At 54.7% G+C, this 21,998-nt stretch overlaps 1 protein-coding gene across 1 annotated transcript in view; it reads left to right on the forward strand.

The window, feature by feature from the left end:
- Positions 1–21,998, forward strand: part of JPH3 (junctophilin 3) — a 59,699-nt gene that overhangs the window by 22,480 nt on the left and 15,221 nt on the right. Inside the window, exon 3 of the mRNA XM_009477417.2 lies at positions 17,177–17,301. Within this exon, the coding sequence (XP_009475692.1) occupies positions 17,177–17,301 (125 nt within the window). The remainder of the gene's footprint in view (positions 1–17,176; positions 17,302–21,998) is intronic.

Raw genomic sequence — 21,998 nt, forward strand, 5'->3', positions numbered from 1 at the left:
ACGGACGATGGCAGTTTTCATGCAAGGCAGACAGACCCTAATTCTCTCCAGGATTTCCTTCTGCTACCACAGTTCAAGGTTTTGTAATTAGTGGCTGGAATACTGACGAGAGGAAAGGCCGTTACCAGTGCTAGGTATATGAGTCCCAGAGACGGACAGCGTTTGGCAAGCACTCAGCTCCTCTCCAGCACAAGGTTCATGGGGCCCTGTTGTTCAGCACCTTAAATAACAGCTCCTCGGAGCCGCTGATGCCCCAGCACCCCGGAGGGGATGCTGTTCTCAGGTTAGTCCTAAGTAATGCACTTCCAGGCATAATTATAGCCGAGCCATTCACCAACAATGAGAAAAATATAATTAAGCTCAATAGTCTCAGGAGGAGTTGGGCTACAGATTAGCACGGTGTCATTCAACTTCAGAGAGGGAAACTGGAGAAAAAAAGAAAAAGGAAGCGAATAAAGACAACCTGGCAGCGAGGAGGGGTAAAGGAAAATGTTTGGACTCGGCATGGATGCTGCAGTGAGGGCGAAGCATCCGTCCGCGTTTGACGTACAGTGGGGAGCAGGAAGGCAAGAAAAGCCCCGGAGAGCTGAACAGCAAAGTGCAGAACGTTGTTTGAGCCAAACAGGTATTTTCTTCAGAAAAATGGAAATGCAGCCCAGGCAAAACCCACAGAAAAGAATAGATTCTGCAGTTCTGATCCCAAACATTTTAAGTTGCGGTAATGTCACTACCGGCAGTACACCGAGCCATAATAATGCTGCTTAATGCTCTCTCAGGCCTGTGCCTGCAGCTCTGCAATTGTACTTAGCTGCATTTGATTTAAGGTTTCTGCTGGCTTTTCGGATGCCTGGGGGAGGTGGCTGCGGGGCTCCCGCATTAGTCTCACCCTAATCCCCGCCTCGTTGCTGCCGGAGGGGCTTTCGCTGCGGATGGAGGAGGAGGAGGGGGGGGTGTGGGTTAAGGGGAACGCTGTGGCCCCAAAAGAGTTGCGTGTCCCCTTCCTCAGATTGGGATGGTGGGGACGAGCCAGCAGCGGACTGAAGCCAAAATGGGTCACAGCTGAACCTGCTGCAGGGATGGGGCTGAGCGAAGGCTTCAGGGATCAGCCCAAGCTTGTCGGGGCCTCCCACCACCTTGTCCAGCCCCTCTTTGGGCACCTCTGGGTCCAGGGGGGCGTTTCTCTACTTATGGCGCCTTGAAGAAGCGCTCCTCCTTTCCCCGCTGAGGCCATGCAAGAGTACAGCATCTGCAGCTCCCTGCGGCATGGTGTTTGCCAGCTGGACCTCGGGGCTGTGCAGAAGTCACCTCGACCCATTAGTGGGGGACCGATGGAGTCACTGACGGCATCATCTGGTACCCGCTGGGTCTCGTGCAGGGAAGGTGTGAACCCTCCATCCCTTCCCACTCTCTCCATCCTTGCCTTGAGGAGTGCAGAGGACAGAGTGACAGGGAGAAAAGCAAAGAAGGGATGGATGGAGGTGACTCAAAGGCTGAAATCAGCTGGGGCAGGAGGTAATTCTCTTTACGGCAGCATTTCCTTCCCTCCCAAACAGCCCCGGTGCAGTGCGGAGAGGAGCAAAGCCCAGGGCTGGCAGCCTCCAACGGGCTTTACCACTGACAGAGAGCCGAGCGGGCTGCGGCAGAGCACGCCGGCCCTCGCTCCTGCCAGCTCCTTCCCTCTGCCACCTCCCTCCCCTCCTCCTGCCCAGGCACAAGCTCCCGCCTGTTGACAGGGGTCAGGCGATACCGCGGCAGCAGAGATTAGGATCAGCTGTTATTCCTCCCGTTCGTGTGTCGCTGTCAGCTGGGATGACATGGGTACCTCTGACTCACGGCAAGCACAATTTCCACCTCTAATCCAGGACACTCAACGAACGGCGGATCCCCAGATGGCATCCCAGAGCGTCGTGTCCTTACCCATTGCCGGCTCTTGCAGGACCTGCTATCTGCACCGTGACTATTTAAGTCCTCCTGCAATGCCAATTTAATAACTTCCTTCTCAGACAGGACTTACAGCGTTAAGCCCTTTTGCGGCCGTGTCAAAAGTCAGGACTTGCTGTCACGCTCGCGCAGGGCCAGCTCTGCCTGTCCCCGACCGCCACCCCACTGCCTGCGCCGCGGTGCGGAGGTGGAGAGGCACATCCGTGCGCAGACATGAATGGGCTGGAAAATTAAGTGCCTTTCATAGGAATGATGCTTTACAAAGTAATCCAACTGGAAAAAACTCAGCAGGGTCTTTTTTGCTTCTAGGAGAGCAACTTGGCATGGGTTTTGCTCGTCCCTCTCCGTTGTTGCTCTCCCATCCTTCACGACCACCGCTCCCGACTCAGCGGCTCGTGCTGCCTTCCCTGTCCGCTGAACCAAATATGAGCTAAAGCACCCCAGCTGCGTGGCCCAGGTGTGCGGCATGCTTTCGTTTAATCATTTCCAACATTGCTAGGTTGGGATGAAGTAACACGGGCAGAGCGGAGATTCGCAGCCCGTTGGATTCGCCGTGATCCCAGCTGGCTCTGCCCTCCTCCCCGCGCTCGTCGGGGAAGATGTCGGAAATCCGTGTGGTCCTGGCAGACATGGTTTGTGTCACGGCAGGTCCACAGTGAGGCGCAGCTGGAGGGGATGGTTTTGCCATAAAGTGAAGCAGGAGAGGGGTCTTGGGATGCGGGAGGAAGCGAAACGCCCGGCGGCAGAGCCGGGATGGGAGAGCCGTGCCGGAGCGCGATGTGCCGGTGCCTGCTCCGCGGTCACTTTTGCAGCGGGACCAGATGGAAACAGGCAGGGATGGCGCCGGCTGGCAGCGGGGCAGGAAGGATGGGAGCGTGATTCACTCCTGGCAGCCGACGCTTCCACGGGAAGGGGCTGCCCCGGAGAGCTGGGCAGGAGGCGGGGGACAGCGTGGGGGGCCGAAGGGGAGGCTGCCTCATCCTCCTCCTCCTCTCCGGCATCATGCGGCAGCCCATCACAGCCCAGATCATCTGCCTGGTTTCTAATCCAAGCTTTTTACCAGCTTAGTGCATGGGCTGAGTGGCCGGCGCTGCTGTCCTGCTGGGGCTGGCCCCGCTGCGGAATCAGTCCTTCTCGGGAGATGATGCAGGATGATTTCAGCCTCCGGAGCCGTGCTAGATCCCCCCACTAACACAATAACCTGACTGCCTGCACAGCGCGGGAAAGATGGAATGAGGTGAAGAAGAGGATGGTGAAGCCTCTTCTCCGTGCTGATGCCATCGGGAGGGGAGTGGGGTGCTGTCGCCCGCTAGCTTTCGGGTGGAGCCCTTCATCAGAGGGGAAAAAAAAAAAAAAAGAAGAAGCCAACAACAACAAAAAGCCAGCCCCTGATTTTCCTTTCTGCTGCTCTTCCTATTCAACAAGCAGAAACTGCAGCGTTGCTTTTCTCAGCGATCTTCAGGAGGGAAGGGAGCGATCCTCCCCCAGCCTGCGCAGCTGCCTGGCAGGCAGGCTGGCTCGCAGCCCCATCGCTCTCCTCCGTCCTCATCCTCGCCTTCCGCGGGGTGCAAGGAGACTGGGGGGGTACACACAAACCTGCAGCCAGGCCCAAGGGCTGGGTACAGGGGATGCTGACTGTAGCATCCCAGCCCCTTGCTGCCATGTCCCACCGCCCTAAACCCCCTGGCCATGTTGGTGGGAGCTGCTGCGCCGTGTCCCTGCCCGCTCCCGCGCTGCACCCCGGCGATGCAGCACACCGAAGCTTTGATAGCAGAGGAGAGCCAAGGGGAAGGGTTGGGGTCCCTGCACTACAGCTACGCTGCCTTCCCATCTCGTGAGAGAGGCCTGCGTGCTTTTTTCCTCTCCCAGCTCCCCTTTCGGGTTTCCTGGCATGCGTTCCCGCCAGCTGCACTGCTCCCACCCCAGCCGCCCACCCGCTTCCCTGCAGCAACAGCCCCAACACCCCCATGCTCCCGTACCCCCCGAAGCCCCTTCCTCCCTGGAGAGAAGCGAAAGCAATATCAGGAGCGCAACCGAGATGAAAATGAAGAGCTGGGTAAAAATGTTGAGTATTTTCCTTGCTGGTGTTCATGAGCATCACTTCCCCCCACAGCCAGAGACTGGGATGCTGGGGGGACCGGCACTGCCGTGGGGGGAGCGCAGTGGCTGGGCTGGGGGCTCCCGGTCCCTCGGTGCTCTCGCAGTCGGTTTGAAAAGCCTCGAGCAATGAGGTTTCTGTCACCTCCTCCACGCAGGACGAATGACAAGCTGTCTTGGCTTCCTAATCCAGGAAATTAAAGGATTTCACCATAGACCCTGCTAAGCGAATTTCCCCCCTGAAAATCCCAGGGGGATTTAACCTATGGATCCGACCGATTATCCCTTTAAAGTTTTGACTAGGAAAGGTCCCAATTCTACAGGGTGCTGAGCACCCTAAAATCCCATCGCAGCAGTGATGTGGCCGTGGCCGGTGCTCAGCCCGCCATCTGACGAGACCTTCTTTTCACTTTCATCCCACCTCCGCCGCCCCTTTTCAACAGCGGGCAGCAGCCCTGCGCTGCCTGCTCGCTGCCAACTGGGACAGCAGAGCCTCGCTGCAACCGCAGCCCGAATCTGCCCCGTCCTGTCCCTTTGTGTCACCCTCCGGGAACACGGCACATTATTTGGGGACTGGTGGTTTTCCCGGTTCAGCATCAAGAGCAGCCCACGGAAGACAGGCTGGGTGCACCCCGATGGGAACCGGGTGGGCTCCGCACCGGCAGTGCCGGCTCCCGTTCATGGACCTCGACGGCAGAAGGGAGCATGGGACCAGGCCATATAGCTTTGCTGAATTCATTCTGCTCAATTAAAGCACGTCTGGTATCCATCCTCAAAGCAAAACCTGCTGGAGATGGTGAACAAGCAAGGCTGGGTCAGTGGACGTCCCACCACGAATTGTCCTCGTCAGCCTCGATGGCTCGATGACACAGCTCTGAACCCTGAGCAGCAGTTCCTCGGGGCTGGGCTCCCTTACGAAGAAGAAATAGGTGTGTGGGCTCAAAGCTGGACACGCTGGGTCATGGTGGATGTCCCACAGCCACCCCACTGGCAGGTGGCCACAGCCGGTCCCCATCCTTGGGGACCTTCAAACAGCCATGGCAGGTGGCAGCTCTTCCCCAACCATTCGATCTCGGGGAAAAACCCTCTGGGAAAGCAGTGGCAGAGCTGAGAGCCAGGGATAAGGCACTTTTCCAGGGGCAGAGGTGTGGGGCAGGACCCAGGCAGGGGCTGGTAGCCCTCTGGCTCACCTGAATCGTATAAATGGCCTCTCTGGGGAAATGGGCTGCAGCCTTCTCTCCATTATCTGGCTGTGTCTCTGTCTGATCTGTCGCTCATCACCATAGCATGGAGGTGAAGCATAAATAATTAAAAGCCCAGATTCTCTCCTGGCAGAGCCAGGCTCCGAGTCCCTTCCCCTGTTGTGCTGCTGGCTGCTTAAGTGGAAATTTTCACGGGCTTTGCCTTGGAGGCAGCGCAGACCTGCAAACCCGGGGCCGTCTGCCGGCCTCGGGGCACGTCGGTGTTTGGGGACCAGAAAGGGCACCCGTCACCCCAGCGGGTCCCCAGTGGCAGCATCCCATCTGGGGGATCCCGTGGGATGCTCGGGGTGCACTGGGACGAGCGGCACCCACCAGCTGAGGATCAAACCCCACTGCAGACCCTGCAGCTCATGCACGGCCCCCCATCTTGAGATGCCTCCTGAGAAGAGGGATATTTGGAGGTGCAGGCTGGCTTTTGGGTCCTGCGTGCTCAAAAACCCCCAGGCGACAGGGAGGAGAAACCCATGCAGGCAGCGGGGATGAGGGAAGCGGCTCCTTCTGGGTGGGCTCTGAAGTTTGAGGCAGGCAGGAGCTGCTTGTTGCTGTGGCAACTGGGATGATATATATTATTTTTTTTTTATCCCCCCCCAGTCGGCAGGGCTGCGGCCGGCACTCACACCGCAAAGGGGTCTGCCCACCCCTGCCTGGCTGAGCACAGCCCCGGCGGCACCCCCAGCCCCTCTGCCTCCTGCCTGCACCCACCAGCGCTGCGGAGGATGCAGGGGACCGGGCGACGTGTGCCATGGGGCTGGGTCAGCCCCAGGCAGTGCTCAGAACGATGAGGAATTTCACCAGACACTGCTGTCCCCCCCATCCCTCCCCATGGGGACCGGAGCTGTGGAGACTGGTGCCAGCAGCCTGGCACTGAACATATTTCTGCAGCATTTTAGCATCTGACGTTGCTTTTAGTAGGGCTGATTTGGTGAGTACCATTTCCAGCTGAGATTTCTGTCCAGCCAAACTGCACAGGGCTCATCTGCACCGGGGAATGGTGGTACCCTGGGTTTGGGGCACAGCCAAGCAAGGTCCTTGTCCCCACTCGGCACCTCACAGGATGGCGTTAAGCAGTGCGTTAAAGGGATGCTGTCTGTGGCATGCTTTCCTTGGGGAGCGTTTTTGCTCTGGGTTGGTATTTTCTCGGCATTCCTGGGGGTTCCTGGTGGACAGACATGGGAGCTGGACGTAGCAGTGGGGGATGGAGATGATGCTGCCGTGTCCTGCACGTGACTCTCTTCAACCAGCTGCTTTGGGGCCAGTTGCCCCTTACAGCAGAGAGAAGCTTCCCCATTATCACTAGGTCCATCCTGGCGAGGCTGAATGTGGCAAGAGGTGCACGGAGCGGTGCCCACCTCCAGCATCTTGCTCCAGGCAGGGAATCGCCTCCTCCCAGCTGCGTGGAGCAAGACATGGATGTATTTATTTTCCAAGCATCTCTTAGGATGGTAGAAATGCATTTTCCCATCTCTCAGAGGACTAGACCATTTTAACCCATCCCTTAGACCCTGTCACGTCACCCAGAAGAGTCCTCTCTCCTACCCTGCAGGGCTGGAGGCCGCGGAGAAGTCCCGGAGGGTGATGCTGGATATCAACCACCTCTTCTCCAGCAGCTGGAGAGCATCTGTCAGTGCTCCTGAGGCCATTTCAGCTCCATGTCTTGGCCTGGGTCCAGACTGTGCTGGGATTAAAATATTAAGTTCTGTTAAACGAGTTTGTCATTGACTGTGGCTGGAGTTTTTTTGCAGTTTGCTCTGAATTGGCAGGGGGGTTGCTGTTGGGTGGTGGCTGGTTAAAATGGTGCATGGCCAGAGGTACGTCACGGATCGTCCCTGTCCGTGAGCCCATCACCAGGGGAAAGGAGGACCACGAGCTCAACGTTGTGCTGCTTCTTTCGGGCTTTTGCGGCTCCAGCAACAGAAAAAAAAAAAAAATTGCCTGGAAAGTTCTTTTGCCAAATGTCTGTTTTGCTTGAGGTGACCAAAACTTGTGAAACTGCCAGAGTGTTTCAGCCAAAACCCAAACAGGGTGAAGGGTCAGGAAAGGAAAAAAGACTTTTCCTTGCGGTTCTGTTGTGTTTTGCTTCAGAATTTGGTTTGACTCGTTCTTTTTTAGGCATCAAAATGAAACTGAAATTAAATGGACAGATCTGCTTTGCTTGCTTGCCATCACCTCCCTCACCTGGAATTTTTTGCTTGAACTCCCCAAATTCTCTTATTCTGATCACTTTTCCCTTGGCTGTAGGGAAAAGCCCCTAACGCTTCCCAAAGGGTCGGGCTGTGCCGATGGCTCCTCAGAGGGATTTGAGGGATTCCCTGGAGGCAGACCAGAGGCTCCCTTGGCTCCCTTCGCCCATGGCCGGGTTGAGTTTCTCTCTCTGTGCTGCATTTTGCACCTTTGGCATTGAGGTTTCCACCCCACTCTTTATCCTATGCGTGGCATCAGCCAACCAAGGAGGTCAGTGTGAAAAATGGGGAGGAACGGGCTGTTTTGGGGAGCCTTCTGGTGATGGAGGCCAGGGTGGGATGCTGGTGGTCCCCTAAATCCTCCACCTTTTGACCTGCAGCCTGGGGCAGGTCACGGCAGGAGGAGGCACCTGGTATCCTCCAGGTCACACCGAGCCTTCATCCATCCCACAAAGGTTGCCCCAAATTTGTGGCTGGACTGGGGGTGATCATGTCCCGACCACCTCTCTACCCTCCTCTCCTCAATAAATCCAGGAGGATGGGTAAAGTTACACCAAGCCACTTATCTAGACCCACCATGGTCAAGCCTCCCATCAAAAACCTGGCATTTCCCTGGTGTAACGAGCAGCCCCTACATGCAGGGACGGGCTTTGGCGGTGCCGCCTTTGGAGCCAGCCTTGCCCGGAGACAGGGTGATGCAACCGGAATGCGGGATCCAGCCTGAAGTCATTACAGTCAGCAGCGTGTACAGCCAAACTCAACGCTACACATGTCCAAGCAGGCTGAGTTATGGCTGCTCGGGGAGCTATAACTTGGCCTGTTGTGCATTTAAAAATCTCCACCCGAATGCGGCATTGATGTAGGGCTTTTCTGCTGTTCTGTTTTTGCATTTAATACAGACAGTATAGATCTGCAGTGTGCAGATGATCCAGCTCTGCCCAGGTTCCTTGGAGATTTTGTGCCTTCGCTTGCTTTTTCTTGAGCTTTTTCTTCTTTATTTTTTCTTTTCCAAGGGCTGTTAGTGATTTCTTCCAACCTGTTTTGCCTGCTGCCTAAATGTGGCAGGATTGTTTGTAATGTGCTATTTTTGTGCAGGGTTAGAGGAGCAGTTGTGGTGTGGCTGTGCCTTTGGGACGTGTGCGTGGAGGGCTGTCTGCTGGCACTCCGCGAGAGCAGGGGATGAAGAGGGGGACGTCAGTGTTTCCCATTTCCTCTCGCGCTATCCAAAGGGGCAGTCGCCTTTTCCATTATGTACACGACAGTTATCCGGTAAAATCATGGAAACCTGCCCCATCCAAACCGTGACAGCTGGAAAGCAGGCAGCATCCCCCTGCTCACACCTTTCCCGTCCTTGAAGCTAACTCTTCCCAAACCCTGCTCCGAGCGGGTTCCTGCAGGTTTTGCATCACCACCCATCGCTTTCCAGAAGATAATGATGCTCCCAGAATCACTGCAATTACCTCATGCCTTCCCCGTTTTATAAGAAAAAGGGAAACTCCATCCCCGGAGCTGGAGTTTGCTCTTGCTGCCTCTGTGCCTGATTTGGGAGAGGGGACTGCCTCGAGCTCGGCTGCGCCCCGGGGGCAGCTCTCTGCCCCTCCGCTGCCCATTGCTACCAAAGTGCCAGGTCTGGAGCGAGGCCAAACCTGTCTCCTTTGGTTGGTCAGGCTGGGGCAGCCGTGGGGACGATGGCATCAAAGCTGGCCTTCTTCCTAGGCAAAGCCCGGCTCCTGTGCGTGGGCCCAAAGCACCGGGACGGGCAGGTACTGCCTCGCCGCGTCGCTCACCTGCATCCTCCATAGCTTCATTACGAGTGACAGATGGCAGGAGATGAGACTCCCTCTCCAGATGTTAATTATCTTGCGAGCTGTAAATAACATCTCAGGGCAGCTTGTGCATCATCTCCGGTGTGAAAGACCCATCAGCTTTGCCCTTGCTGGGGGACAAAAAATTAGAAGGAAGGAAACCCACCAGGAGGGAGACGCACGGGTCTGCCTGGCTCTGCTTGTTCTGCATCTCCCTTGGCCGGAGAGCGATGCTGGCAGCATCCTGGCTAACAGTGGCAGATGTGCCTTTGGGTACCAGCTCCACCTGGCCCAGCCCTTTGAAGTGGATGGAGTTTGATTTTCTTGTGCCAGGGCCGGCATTTTTTGTCTAGCAACAACAGGGATAAAATAAACGAATCCAAGCATCCCCAGGGTTGATAGCGAAATAAGGCGAGCTGGAGAGGATCGTAGCATTACGGCCCTTTGGCCGCTCTCATCCTTCTCTGCTGGGAAGGGCCCAGCTCAGGGTCCCGGGGGACGCTCAGGGATGGGAGCAGCCGAGACAGTCATGATGCAGCGCTGCCTGCTGTGGGCTGCGGTTTGGGCCATGTTTCTGCCAGGATTTTGGGGACGTTACATTTGATTGTGACCCATCCCTGTCCCCCAGGTCACCGTGACTTTGCGCCATTAAGTGTTGTGAATTCAGTTCTCCAGCAAAACTCCTTTTGTCTACTTAAAGGCAAGGTACATGACAGAAGGACGCAGCCTGGGATCATTTTTTCCCTTACTCAGATTAAAAAAAGGGTATTTCAGTGTAAAATGGCAAATGATGCCTTGATGAATTCGCTCTCCATTTGTAAGCTTCAAAAATATTATAAAGGTAGAGAAGAATTTGCACAGGTGCCTGGAGCAATGAGCTAAATGGGAACTGGCTCCATCCCTGTTTCCATGAATTTCAGAGACCCCGTGCACGCTGTACCCCAGCTGGGACATGGGTGCCTGCTCTCCGCAAGGTCTCCCGGCTGGCTTGGGAATGGTTTCCCCCCCGTAACATTACATTTCCCAGTGTAAAACCAGAGGGAAACTCAGATTTGGGCTTTTGTCCACAACATTTTCCATGCGCCTCTGTATGGCGCTTTCTTGGGCAATGCCAAAGGCATGCATCGAGGTATTTTTTTCAGGATTAAAAGGTTTGACTGTTTTTTTTTCTTAAATTCAGAACTTTTCTCTTGAAATGTGACTTTCAGAGCAATTTTTTCAGAGCCTGCAATAACCATCCCCTCTGCCCTGTGCCATCCCAGCCATCCCTCTCTCTGTCCCGCTGATGGGAGGTTTCCTCCTCCTCCTCCCCGTGCTCATTGCTCCCCGCCGGTACACAGAGCTCGGGCAGGAGCGGTCCATCCTCCCACCCCAAAATCTCCATCCAGAGCCGGGAAGTCTGGCAGCAGGCGCGGGGAAGCCAGGCTTTCTCTTTGCTATGCACAGCACCTGCTTTCTGTCTGGCTGCAAAGAGCCAGAGCAGACGCTTTTGGCTGCATTACGTCATGTCAGAGGTCACATTAGCTGCTTTTTTTCTCTTGATTAAGAATTCCAGTGATGGGGGGGTGGAGGAAAAAGCAGACGGAGGAAGCGGACAAGGCAAATATGCTTGCGATAAGCAGGTAAATGGGAATTTATGCACAGATAGCTAATTGGTGTGTCTAATATTCCACCCCCTGAGTACCGGCACTGTATTACTGCCTTCACAAATCACTCGAGGCAAGCCTAGTGCAATAACAACCAAGCCAGGAGAGCCGTGAAAAGAGTCAAGCTGGAATTAAGAGTGGGTTTTATCGGGGCAATAAATGCCAGATAGGGAAAATAACAAACAGGTTGTTAATTGCCGCCATCTCCCCACTCCCTGAAGGAAATGTCTAGACAGAGCCTGGCTCTGGGTCCCACCTACCCCGGCCCCTGCAGTCAGGTTATTGTGCCGGTCTTTTGGGGCCGGAGAGGTGCTGGATGCGGGATGCTGTGCCCGATGAAGGCTGCCAAGCCGAAGCCCATGCCAGGGGCAAAGGGAGGCAGGACGGGCGCTGCAGCTCTCCCCAGCTCTGCCCTAAATCAGAGATGCTCCCACAGAGGTAGAAGCCAGACAGTCTGCAGCGGCTATTAATAATTCAGTCCCAATTTTTCCCATCTAGGAGAGCATGAAGACCAGCCAAGCCTCCCCTCCTTGCAGGCAGGGTTTGAGATACTGCCCTGAGCAGGCAGAGCCTCTTTCCGCCTCCCTCATCCCTCCCCGGTGCTGGTTGCAGCTATCGATCCCACGCCGGCACGGTCGGGAGCTGGAAGCGCCTCTCCTCCGCTGCGGGGTGCGGAGCGATCGGATAGCCTTGGGAGAGGCTTGCATCAGCGCTCACCCTCTCCCCTCGGCTCTGGGGTTCGGTTACCGGCATCGATCACTTGGGGACTTTTGCTTTGTGTTTCTTGGTGTGTCTCGGCTTGATGCAATTAGGGCTGGATCCTGCTATCCGCTGTGCCGATGGGAGCGTAAAATAACCCCTGGCGAGTCAACGCAGCTGAAGGTCTCGCGCTCGTGCAAGCCTGGTTTTTGCACGTGGGGCGGTTGGACTGAAAAGCTCCTTTTCCTCGCCTCGTCCAGCCGACCCTTCCCAGGACAAAGTGCATCCCGACGCTTCCCGGTGCACCCCTGAGCCAGCCCCGGTGCAGAACAGAGCCGGGCACCTGGGGAGGGGAGAGCAAAGCACCGAGCCTTAAATGCCCTGCGAACGCTCTCTCTGAATGTTTCCTGAAGTATTTTCTTGCAGCTAGTGTATGTTTTAATTGAATTTTGCCATTTGAAAAACCCATGAACCTCTGTAATGGAGGGAGAAAACATTCCTCCTATAGGAAGATAAAGATACATTTGAAAAAAAAACCAAAAAGCTGCCTGATTACATATTGACCTGAGAGACAAAGTGAATCCAGTGGAGCCAGCCTGGCCCCTTAGGAAAACTTGAGGCTGTTCATTATGGCCCAGGATGAGCTCACTGGCTGGTTAACCCCGTCCTCGCCGCTTGTGAGTGCCCACGAGCCAGCAGCGCTCGCCTGCTGAAGCGAAGCCTTCAGTGAAGAGGGCGAATGGCAGGTTTGCGTGTTTGCTGTGAAAATACGGACCGCGGGGTTTTCTCCTTTTGTACTGTAGAAGGAGTTAAAAAAGCTGCACGGAAGAAGGCTTTAATAATAGTTTTAATAATTTTCTTTTGATCTCAGCTTTCTTCCTTCATTTCTAAGCTCTGGACAGTTAGATCGGTCTGTCCGTCGCTCCAGCCCCTCCATCTGAGCTAAGCAAATGCAAAACAAGGGGGAGAAGACAGCGATCCCCTTTCTAGTTACCAGGAGCTTGATTTTTTGAGCTCCCTTGCAAAAGGGTTGATTTGTAGGTATACAAACAAGGTAGAAAAGATTAAACCCTAATAGTCCTGTTGAAATCAGCTCGGTACTTAGCGAAGGGTTTAGGGCTTGTTGCGATCTTGTGTGTGCTTTTGTCAAGGAGCTGGGACTATCTGGAGAGGTTTCCATCAGCTCTTGGCATGGGATGGAGGAAGGCTGGGGTTCCCAACAAACACGAGGAATAAAGCAACATTTTTGTACTTCCCTGTCAAGCCTAAATCCCCCCGAGCAAGGGATCCCTCGGCCAAGCTTTGAGTTCACGGGGACGTCAGAGAAGCAAGGAGCTTGGATGCAAAAGAACAGAAACCCCCCAGCAAGAGCTGCTGTGTGAATTTTGGAAACCAGACCTTCTTTTCCAGAAATCTTGCCCATATGATGCTTTTTCACATTTAAACCACAAATAATGCGGATTTCCCCCTGCATCCAGCACACAGCTTCCTCGGGCCCCAGACATACTTTGGCTCAAAGAGTCTGTTACCTATTTTTATCGAAGAGCCTGTTTTTCACACAGGAATGCAAGAAAGAAAGGAGCAAGGATGGTGAGTCCCTCATCTGGTTCCAGCTCGCCCTTCGCACTGCCACTGCGCTCAGAGAAAGCTGGATGGAGCTGAAGGACTCAGAAATGAAGCAGGTTTCTTGTGGCACCGGGTGCCATCCCTGCAATTACAGGCATCGTGCTTACGACTCCCGAACAGACCCGTCTCCATTCAGAAATGTTTCTGGTGGTCGGTAAACTTGCTCTTAATTTCCAGCCTAATTTTTAAGCAGTTTGTCCCACTTGTTCGCCTGCCAAAGCGGCCCATTAACCTAAACACCACTCAAGCCTTGCTTGGTTTTAATTTTGCTTCGTTTCTTCCTGAGACCATCAGGTGCCACAGATTTTGCTGAGAGTTCACCCTTTTTTGGCTAAACCGGCCCCGAGCATCGGATTTGCAGGAGAACCTCCTCGTGCATGCAAAGCCAGGCCAGAGTCGCTGTTGGCATTCCTAAAAAGCCAAGTTCTTCCTTTCAAATCAGTTTATTCCAGCTTCTTATAGATTAGCGGGAGCTGATAAACTTGGCATTACGAACCACTCGCAGGTATTATCCCCTCTTCTGTCAGTCCTGGCCAAATCACAAGAGATCTGCAAAGATTTACAGAAATCTGTTTGGTTGCGATTTTTCCCTGCCTCCTGCCAGCTCTTCTTGCCAGTTTGACCACTTGCCCGGTCATCCTCTGAGAAGAGTGAGTCAGCTGGGGAAAAAATTAATAAATAAAATAGCCCAAGCCGGTCCCAGCATGGACTCCTTGCCCCAACCCAAACCCTTGGGTCTCAAGAGCTATAAATCACCCTCCACCATCACCCCTCAGGCTCTTCCCACCCCCATCCTTGCCGAAACACCCTCTCCCAGTTCAGGTTGGCTGGCCAAGTGCACTAAAATAAGATTTAGAGGTTGTAACCATCCTCCAAAGTCCCTCTGCACTTGGGTGTGCTGATGTTCAGAGAGCTCCGGCCATCTCCATCACCCTGGGATGCGTCACTCCTCCCCTGCTCATCCATCGATGGCAGAAGAAACCCAGATGAGCACCTTCGAGCTGATGTGCAACTTTTAATCAGCTCGGACAAGAGGAGAGGGGCACCACGCTCTTGCAAGCAGCAGCTTTTGCCCGGTGGGCTCATTATGGGATGGAGGACACCACGGGAGGTAACGAAGGAGCGATGCGAGAGGATCAGTTTAATTCCTCCCACCTCTCAGCATCCCCAGCCGCCTCCTCCAGCTGTGATGAATCCATAGGGAAGGATCCAGCCTTATTTTGACTATGGTTTCCAGGATGGCGTCTCTGTCCGGGAAAGATTTATGGCAGCGCTTACAGCAGGAGGAGAAGAGTGATTAGATCGGGCCCCGTCTATGTGTCGTGGAGAAAGACCCGCTTTACAAGGAAATAAACTCCAGCAATTAACTGGGGAATTAAGATTTAGCGCACGCTACGAGCGGCAGGCATGTATAAAGGAGACAGCTGTTAAATTTAGTATGTGACAAAGTCATGCGAACACTAACTGGATTACTTGCATTTATTTGGGAATACTTATGTATTTTATTATGCAATGTATAGATCACCATAATTCTGCTTTTCACTCCGACGGCGTCTCTCCTCCAAGCATCTTAGAGAGCATTACAAACAATTAAGCCTGCCCGCGCCTCTGCGCAGCGCTCGATGTTCTATCCGCTTTGTGGCTATTCAGTATATTTTAGATTGGAGATGGCTTAATTAATGTGATGGATTTTTAACCCTTTCTGGGCCAAAGCCCATAGTTGCTGCTCTTCCTGGGCTGATCACGGAGTCCACAGGGATGAACTAGTCCAGAAGTTGCTGGAGTGAGTTTTCCAGGGATGGAAATCCATCCATCCCCTAGGGATGGTGATTTAGACCCATTTTGGTGAAAAAAGAGGAAAGGTGATGAATGCTGGAGAGGGGAGCATGGCTTGGGTGGTGGCTCCACGTATGCTCTTCCAGCGTAACCTCCAGCTCTGCAGACACCTTCGTGTGTCCCCAGGACCCTTGGAAGTGGCACAAGCTGCTTTTCAGCACTTCCAGCCTCTTTCCCTGGCAAGAAGTGACAGATAACTGCCTCCAGTTGCGTCTCCGGGGAAGGAGTTTAGGGAGGCAGCCTGTAATCCTGCCTGCTGAGTTTGGTCCAGACTCTATCAGACATTATTAATCCTTTGTATCAGGGCAGCGGGGACCGGCAGCCTGCTGTATAAATGTGCTGCAGTACGGGAGGGACAGTCCCTTCCCTGAACAGTTTCCAGTCCGAGGAGATGACGGAGGGACAGACGGATGGGGGATCTTTGGGAGCCAACATCCAGACCACTGAGAAGCTCCCGTGGAAGATGCCAGCCATTTTAACAACGTCAGAGAGTCAGCATCTTAATTTTAAGCCTCAGGGGGCACCGTCCGTGGCACTGGGGTGGTTTAATCGGCAGGTCTGATGCCCCAGCCTTTCCCACCGACCGCATTTGTGCCAAACGACGGGAGCAATTTGCGCCTCCTCTCCCAGCAGTTTGCTGCAGCTCCTGCTCAGAGCATCCCTGCTCCTCCTAAAAGAGCTGAACTGGGATACCTGCCAGGGAATGGGGCTGTAACGTGCTTGTCCACTCCTCCAACCCTGCATGAGTGCTGAGCAGAGTGAGCACTGGAGCCAGGGTGGGTAAAAAAAAACATTTAAAACCAATTTTTGGTTGCATCAGTCATGGAGGACCTGCGGGACCTGTAGCAGCACCGCCGCAGCCCCTCCACCACCTTCGATAGCTCTGGGAGAACAGGTCATATCCACTCCCTCGGTTACTCCAAAGCAGCCAATTTATATAAATAAAGCACTTATCAAAGCAAAGACAACTTGCCAGCACTTGAAAACGAGTGACAGGTCAGCTCTGGGGGCAGGGACCAAGCGTCTCACTGGGGTTCAAAGGGGTGACGGCACACAGATGCACGCACACCCGGTTTCGTATCCCCGGCTTGTGCTGCACGATGCAACGCCAGGCACGTTACTAGCCCTATTTTCCATTTATAGGAGCCTGTCAGAAATGGCACTCCTCTCCGAGCAGATGTCGAAAAATTAGAGGGAATTCAGAGAGCGGCAGGAAAAAAAAAAACATGATTAAAGGAGATGGAGGGCCTGATTTTGGAGGGAAAAGAAATCAGCTGAGCTATTTATAACGCTGCCTGCGCCAGGGTGGGTAGGAACAGGCGTTTTTTTTTAAAAAAGTGCCTCGATAGCTCAGCTAAGGGGAATGGGCAAACCAGCCTCCGAAGGATGCTCGTCGGAATGCTGCAGAGGGGCTGTATAAGAGGGTGTAAATCCTGAGTGATGGGATGAAATACCATCAAACACAAGCGGCTGAGGAATCGCCGGTAACGGGTGAGTGCAGGGGACAGCTGCTCATCCAGAGTGAAAAAAAATGCCCATGGCGAGCCCCCGCTCCTACCTCTGCTCTCGGTGACAAGCCGCGCTTGTATTTACATCCAGCGTTTTACGCAAAACGTGTGGTGGTGGGGGTGGAAATCTTCACTTTTTCATCCAAAAGCAAATGTTTTTGGTTATAAAAAACCCACCGGCTTTAAATTCAGGCCTTCAGCCCCAGAGGCTCACGGGAGATGCACGCAGAGGTTGCTGCAGCCGTCTGCCGGGCTGGGGTCCCCCGCCGAGGGACGCGTGATGGAGGGGACCCGCCTGCTTCGGGGTGATGCATCCCCTGGGGACCAGAGCATCCTGTCCCTATTTCCAAATTGCCTGGGTGATTTGCAGACTGAGAAGCAGTTCATGAACATGTTATCAATGATGTAACATCACCCATTGCCCAACAAGCCCCAGCTCCCGGTGGTGGGTCCTCCATTGCAGCCAAAGGGGGTCAGAGCAAAAGGGTTTCGTGGGGGCAATTTGGGGTTCTCTGTGCCTCGCTCTGCAGAGGGAAGCTGCCTAACGCGGTCCTTGTCTCTCTGGTTGCCTTGCAGGACCTCTCACTCCAGGGCCAAGGCGGAGGCGGCTGTGACGGCGGCGCAGAAAGCTCAGGAGGAAGCGCGGATCGCCAGGATCACTGCCAAAGAGTTTTCGCCTTCCTTCCAGCACAGGGAAAACGGTCAGTGCGTGCTGCCGTGCCGGCTGGCCCCACGGACACGGCTTTTGCCCCATGCCGCTCTCCGCCCCTCTCGGCCCTGCGGAGACCCAAAAATCCCCAAAATTGAGCCATACGCAGAGGCCTGGTCTGTGCCCGCAGCTCCCAGTCCTCACCAGGACCCTTGGGGTGGGAAACCACCCCGTAACACCAGCTTTTGGAGGATTTAGCACAGGGTTTTCAATAGTCAACACTTCCACCCTGTGCAGTCCTGTTATTACAGGGATCTCCTCTTTTCACACCAAAACACCCCCATTTTTTTAATTCGTAGTCCTCGGTGGTTGCACGGAAAAAACCCAACAAGAGCTCCGAAAGCAAAATACAAACAGAAATTATTCCAGAGGTGGGCACTGATTTTACCCCCATGGCTTTTAGAGCCTCATTCATGATTTCTTTTGAATGCTTGGGCTTGCAGAGCTGGGGCAGCATGTGTTGGTACCCAGTCTTTCACTTGGGTGTGCAAACCAGTTGCATGTGCATGCAAAGGTGTCAGAGAAACGCGCACTTGAGGTTTGCCTGGTGGCTCTTCCTTCCCTCCATCATCTTCGACATTTCTTCGTGGTTTGTCCAAATTTTTGCTCATTGACAAGAGGCTCAGGCTCAGCAAAGGCTCAGGGAGGAGGAAGCCGAAGCAAAGCCGCGGTTGGGCAGGGGTCTGCAACCGGCGGGCGCGCAGGGAGGATTCGCCCCGCGAAGGCTGTGCCTATCCGGGAGCAAGAGGGGCTGCTGCGAGTGGGAGTGGAAAGCTCCAAGTCCCCACAGCAATAATTAACATAGTAATTAATATATGTGAATGGTTTTATTCAAAAGTTTTCCTGCGCCGAACCCTCATTAGGAGGCGTCTATCATTATTTTCTCCCCCTTCCAGCTCTCTAACTGAAGATTACTCATTCGGTTTAATTGCTCCAGGGGCTGGTGCCAGTGACTCATGTCGCGGTGCCGTTCCCCGAGGCCGGGGAAAAGGGATCGTTGCATCTTTTGGCCCAGCCGGCCCATGCACGAGTCCTCACTTCACCGCGGCGCGGAGGCTGCAGGGGCGGCTGGGGGCATCCCACGGCTTGGCAGCGATGAGCCAGACGGGGTTTGAGGTCTGGCTCCAGCCGTGAACCTCCCTGAGCTGGGTGATGTGCGTAGCGAAGCCCCACCCGAGACACGGCTGCGTGGGGACGGGCATTCGGGGGGCAGAGCCCCTCGCAGCCGAGCCCCGCGCAGCTCTCTGCTCGCTGGAAAAAGGCACAGCCCTGTTCAAACACCCCTCGGCATTTCTCCTCCTGCAGAGGTCCAATTTGTATACCAGAGATCTGAGCTTTTTTGCAGGGCTGCATGGTCCCAGGGGCTTCTTCAGCCCTGAGATATTCCTCATCTCCATTTCCTCTCGCCAAGAGACTTTGCTGTTTTAAATCACCTCTTGAAAAGATATTTTTAGGTAATACATTTTTTACTAGCTTCTAGACGGGGACATGGTGCTTGACTTGTGTTGGGGCTTGTCTTTCTGGTGCTCATATCTGGGCGGGTTGTGAAGGGAGGGGAGGAGGAGTTTCCACTTAGAGCACATTAAAAAACAAACACTCCATCCACGATGGGTCGGGAACCCTGGGAGCGCCTGTGGACCAAGTCAGGCGGATAATAGCTGCGAGTGGCCTCAGCACCCCGCAGACCCCGTAACCTCAGGCTGCAGAGGGCCGGGGGGGCGGCTGGCTGGGAGGACGCTGCAACACGGACGGGGCGAGCTGCCGCCACGCCGCACGGCGCTGCATGGGCTGCACGTGCCCACCGTGCACCATGCTGCAGGCGCTGCATGCCACCCGCCCTTGCTCAGCGCTGTGGGTGCTGGATGTGCCCACTTTGCACAGCATCGTGGGTGCTCTATGTGACCCCCTTGCACAGCACCATGGGTGCTGGGTGTGCCACCCCTTGCACAGTGTTGTGGGTGCTGGATGTGCCCCCCTTGCACAGCATCATGGGTGCTGGATGTGCCCCCCCTTGCACAGCATCATGGGTGCTGGATGTGCCCCCCCTTGCACAGCACTGTGGGTGCTGGATGTGCCCCCCTTACACAGCATCATGGGTGCTGGATGTGCCCACTTTGCACAGCGCCGTGGGTGCTGGATGTGCCCCCCTTGCACAGCATCGCGGGTGCTGGATGTGCCCCCCTTGCACAGCATCACGGGTGCTGGATGTGCCCACTTTGCACAGTGTTGTGGGTGCTGTGTGACACCCACCTTCACAGCATCACAGGGGTTTTCATGTGCACCTCAGCGTCAGCCCTGCCGGCATCCTGGCCCAGAGCGTCCCCGCAGCGCAGCCCCTGTTTGAACAGACACAGACTCCAGACCGGCCGGCACTGGTGCCGGCTCCAGCAACCCCAGACACTGTCACAGCGGTGCCACAAGGCCTTTACCCAGAAAAACCAAAAATATCCCTGGGCAGTACCCCCTATCACCCTCTCCCCTGTGGTTTTCCATCTCTGTCTGCCGGGGGGGATCTTCCACGTCCCCATCACGCTCGCTGCGGTTGTGCCTCCCCGGTTCCTGGCTGTGCCGGATGCCCCGGCCGTGGCCGCCAGCGGGGCCAGCCGATGGGCTGGACGGTGCTGGTGAAGCGACTCCCCCAAGGTGATGGCAGCACGTCAGTGTCAGAGGCAGGCGCTCGGCACAGCTCCCAGATCCCATACGTGGGTCCTCAAGGGCACATGCTTGGCTTTGAAGGCACCACGGCCAGGCACGGCTGCCTCAATCCTGCTGGAAATCCAGATTTGGTGTTCTGCATCCTCCTTTGCGCTCTCACAACTGTTCTTCCAGGAACATCACGTGCTCCATGACTAATTTTAGCTCAGAGTAATTGTTGCACATCCTCGGGTGTTGAAAGCCGGCAAGACGGCACCGTGCATCTGTCGAGTTCCTCCGCAAGGAAATGCCTGCATCCCTGCAGGGCGCCGGGGCTGGAGGGGCGGCCGTGCCCCAGCATTGCTGGCCCCTGCTCGTCCACAGGCCCCAGCCTGGGGCTGCAAAACTCAGGGAATTAACCTGTGGAGAGGCGGAATTAGCTCAGATCGTTGCAGGTTCGCGTGGGAAAGATTTAGGACGAGAGGGTGCTTAACAACATGGTCCCTGGGGTGGGTCTCTGGGGTGAGGATGCTGGAGCATCGTTGGGCTTTCTTGCCTCCATCATGGGGCTTGGGGGGCCGGGGAAGATGGGGGCTGGAGCTAAGGCGGAGGAGCAGCGAGTGTAGCGAGGCTGTGGCTGGTTCTGCCATTGCAGATTGGCTTTGGAGTCACCGGAGCTGGTGGGAAGCTTTCAGGTCCCTGCACCTCCAGCCTGAGACAAACAGGGCCTCCCCAAGTCTTGGGTGAGCCCGGTTCGATAACTGACTTGACCGCTTTCTCATATGAAGCCATTTATTTTCTCCCTGCCTCAGTTTCCCACCTGCGACATGGGAAGGCAAGAATGGGAACGTCTCAACAACAGCCACAAAATCAGCCTGTATTTTTCCCCAGAGACAGTTATTCTGCGTGAAAACGGAGGGTCTGAACTCCACCTTCCTCCTTCACCACAATTTCCCACCAGTACGAGGATTGCTCGGGGGCCCCAGATAAAATCCCGGGAGGTTCAGCCTCCCACAGACAAACAGAGACACAGGGAATGAACTAAGACTGAACTATTGGAGTATTGTCCCAGAACACGAACAGAATTTTCTGTGGCAAATAATACCAAAAAAATTGACAGTCATTAGAAGACCAATTTCCCATCGAGAAATTGCTTCTGTCGGAGATTTCCAAGCAGCCTTGTTACTGTTTACCTCCCCTGCAAGTGCTTCGATGGGGACATCCATCCCCGTGCTCCCGGCATCCCCCGCACGTATCCGGACCACGGCGCGGTGGGACGCGGGGATGGCTGCGGGCAAAGGCACGTCCCAGCGGCGGCAGCAGCTCCCCCAGTAGATGCGGTAGAGAAAATTACTCAGCAGAAGTGGAGAGATTAGAGCAGGCGCTTCAGAGCATTTATTTTTAAACCATGGTAAGAAATTGAGTTCTTCCTTTTTGAGACTCATTTCTTGTCTAGCCATAGCAATTGCAATTAGATGCATTTCAGGGGCATTAGGCAGTTAATATATTTATCAAATTATTCACGTAATTTAGCATGGCTTTAGCTGGGAACAACTATGCCTTGAGAGAGTAAAATGAGAATTAATCACTATTAGCTTGCACCTCCTTGAAATAATTTGGTGTTTCCTCAATGATTGATAAGTTGCAGGTTTTTTTTATTGTCCGGAGAAGCGGTGTGTTTCTTGCCAGCTGGTCACCTCCAGCAGAAGACACTCAACCTCTCTTAAAGTCCCCGTCCCCACGTCCCTGTCCCCAGGGAGCCACCGTCTGGGGTGGGCTCTGGGCTCAAAGGGAACGAAGTGCATTCGGCACGATGAAATAAGGATGATGGTTTATATTGTACTGAACACGTTACCTTGCTCCTGCCTAAACATGTGAGGCGCGACCGCCTCGCGTCCAGCACGGGGAAGCCGAGTGGGGAAATGTCCATGCCCTCCTTGTATGGGGCAGGAAAGCTGTTCGATATATGGTTTGTGGGGTTTTTATTTAATGAGAGGCTTGCACATCTGCCCAGATGGGACCGTCTCCCTGTGAAAGCTTCGAGGTGAGATTTCC

This window comes from Nipponia nippon, unplaced genomic scaffold (genome assembly GCF_047370975.1).
Source record: "Nipponia nippon isolate SJK-2023a ecotype South Korea unplaced genomic scaffold, ASM4737097v1 scaffold_7, whole genome shotgun sequence".
NCBI lineage: Eukaryota > Metazoa > Chordata > Aves > Pelecaniformes > Threskiornithidae > Nipponia > Nipponia nippon.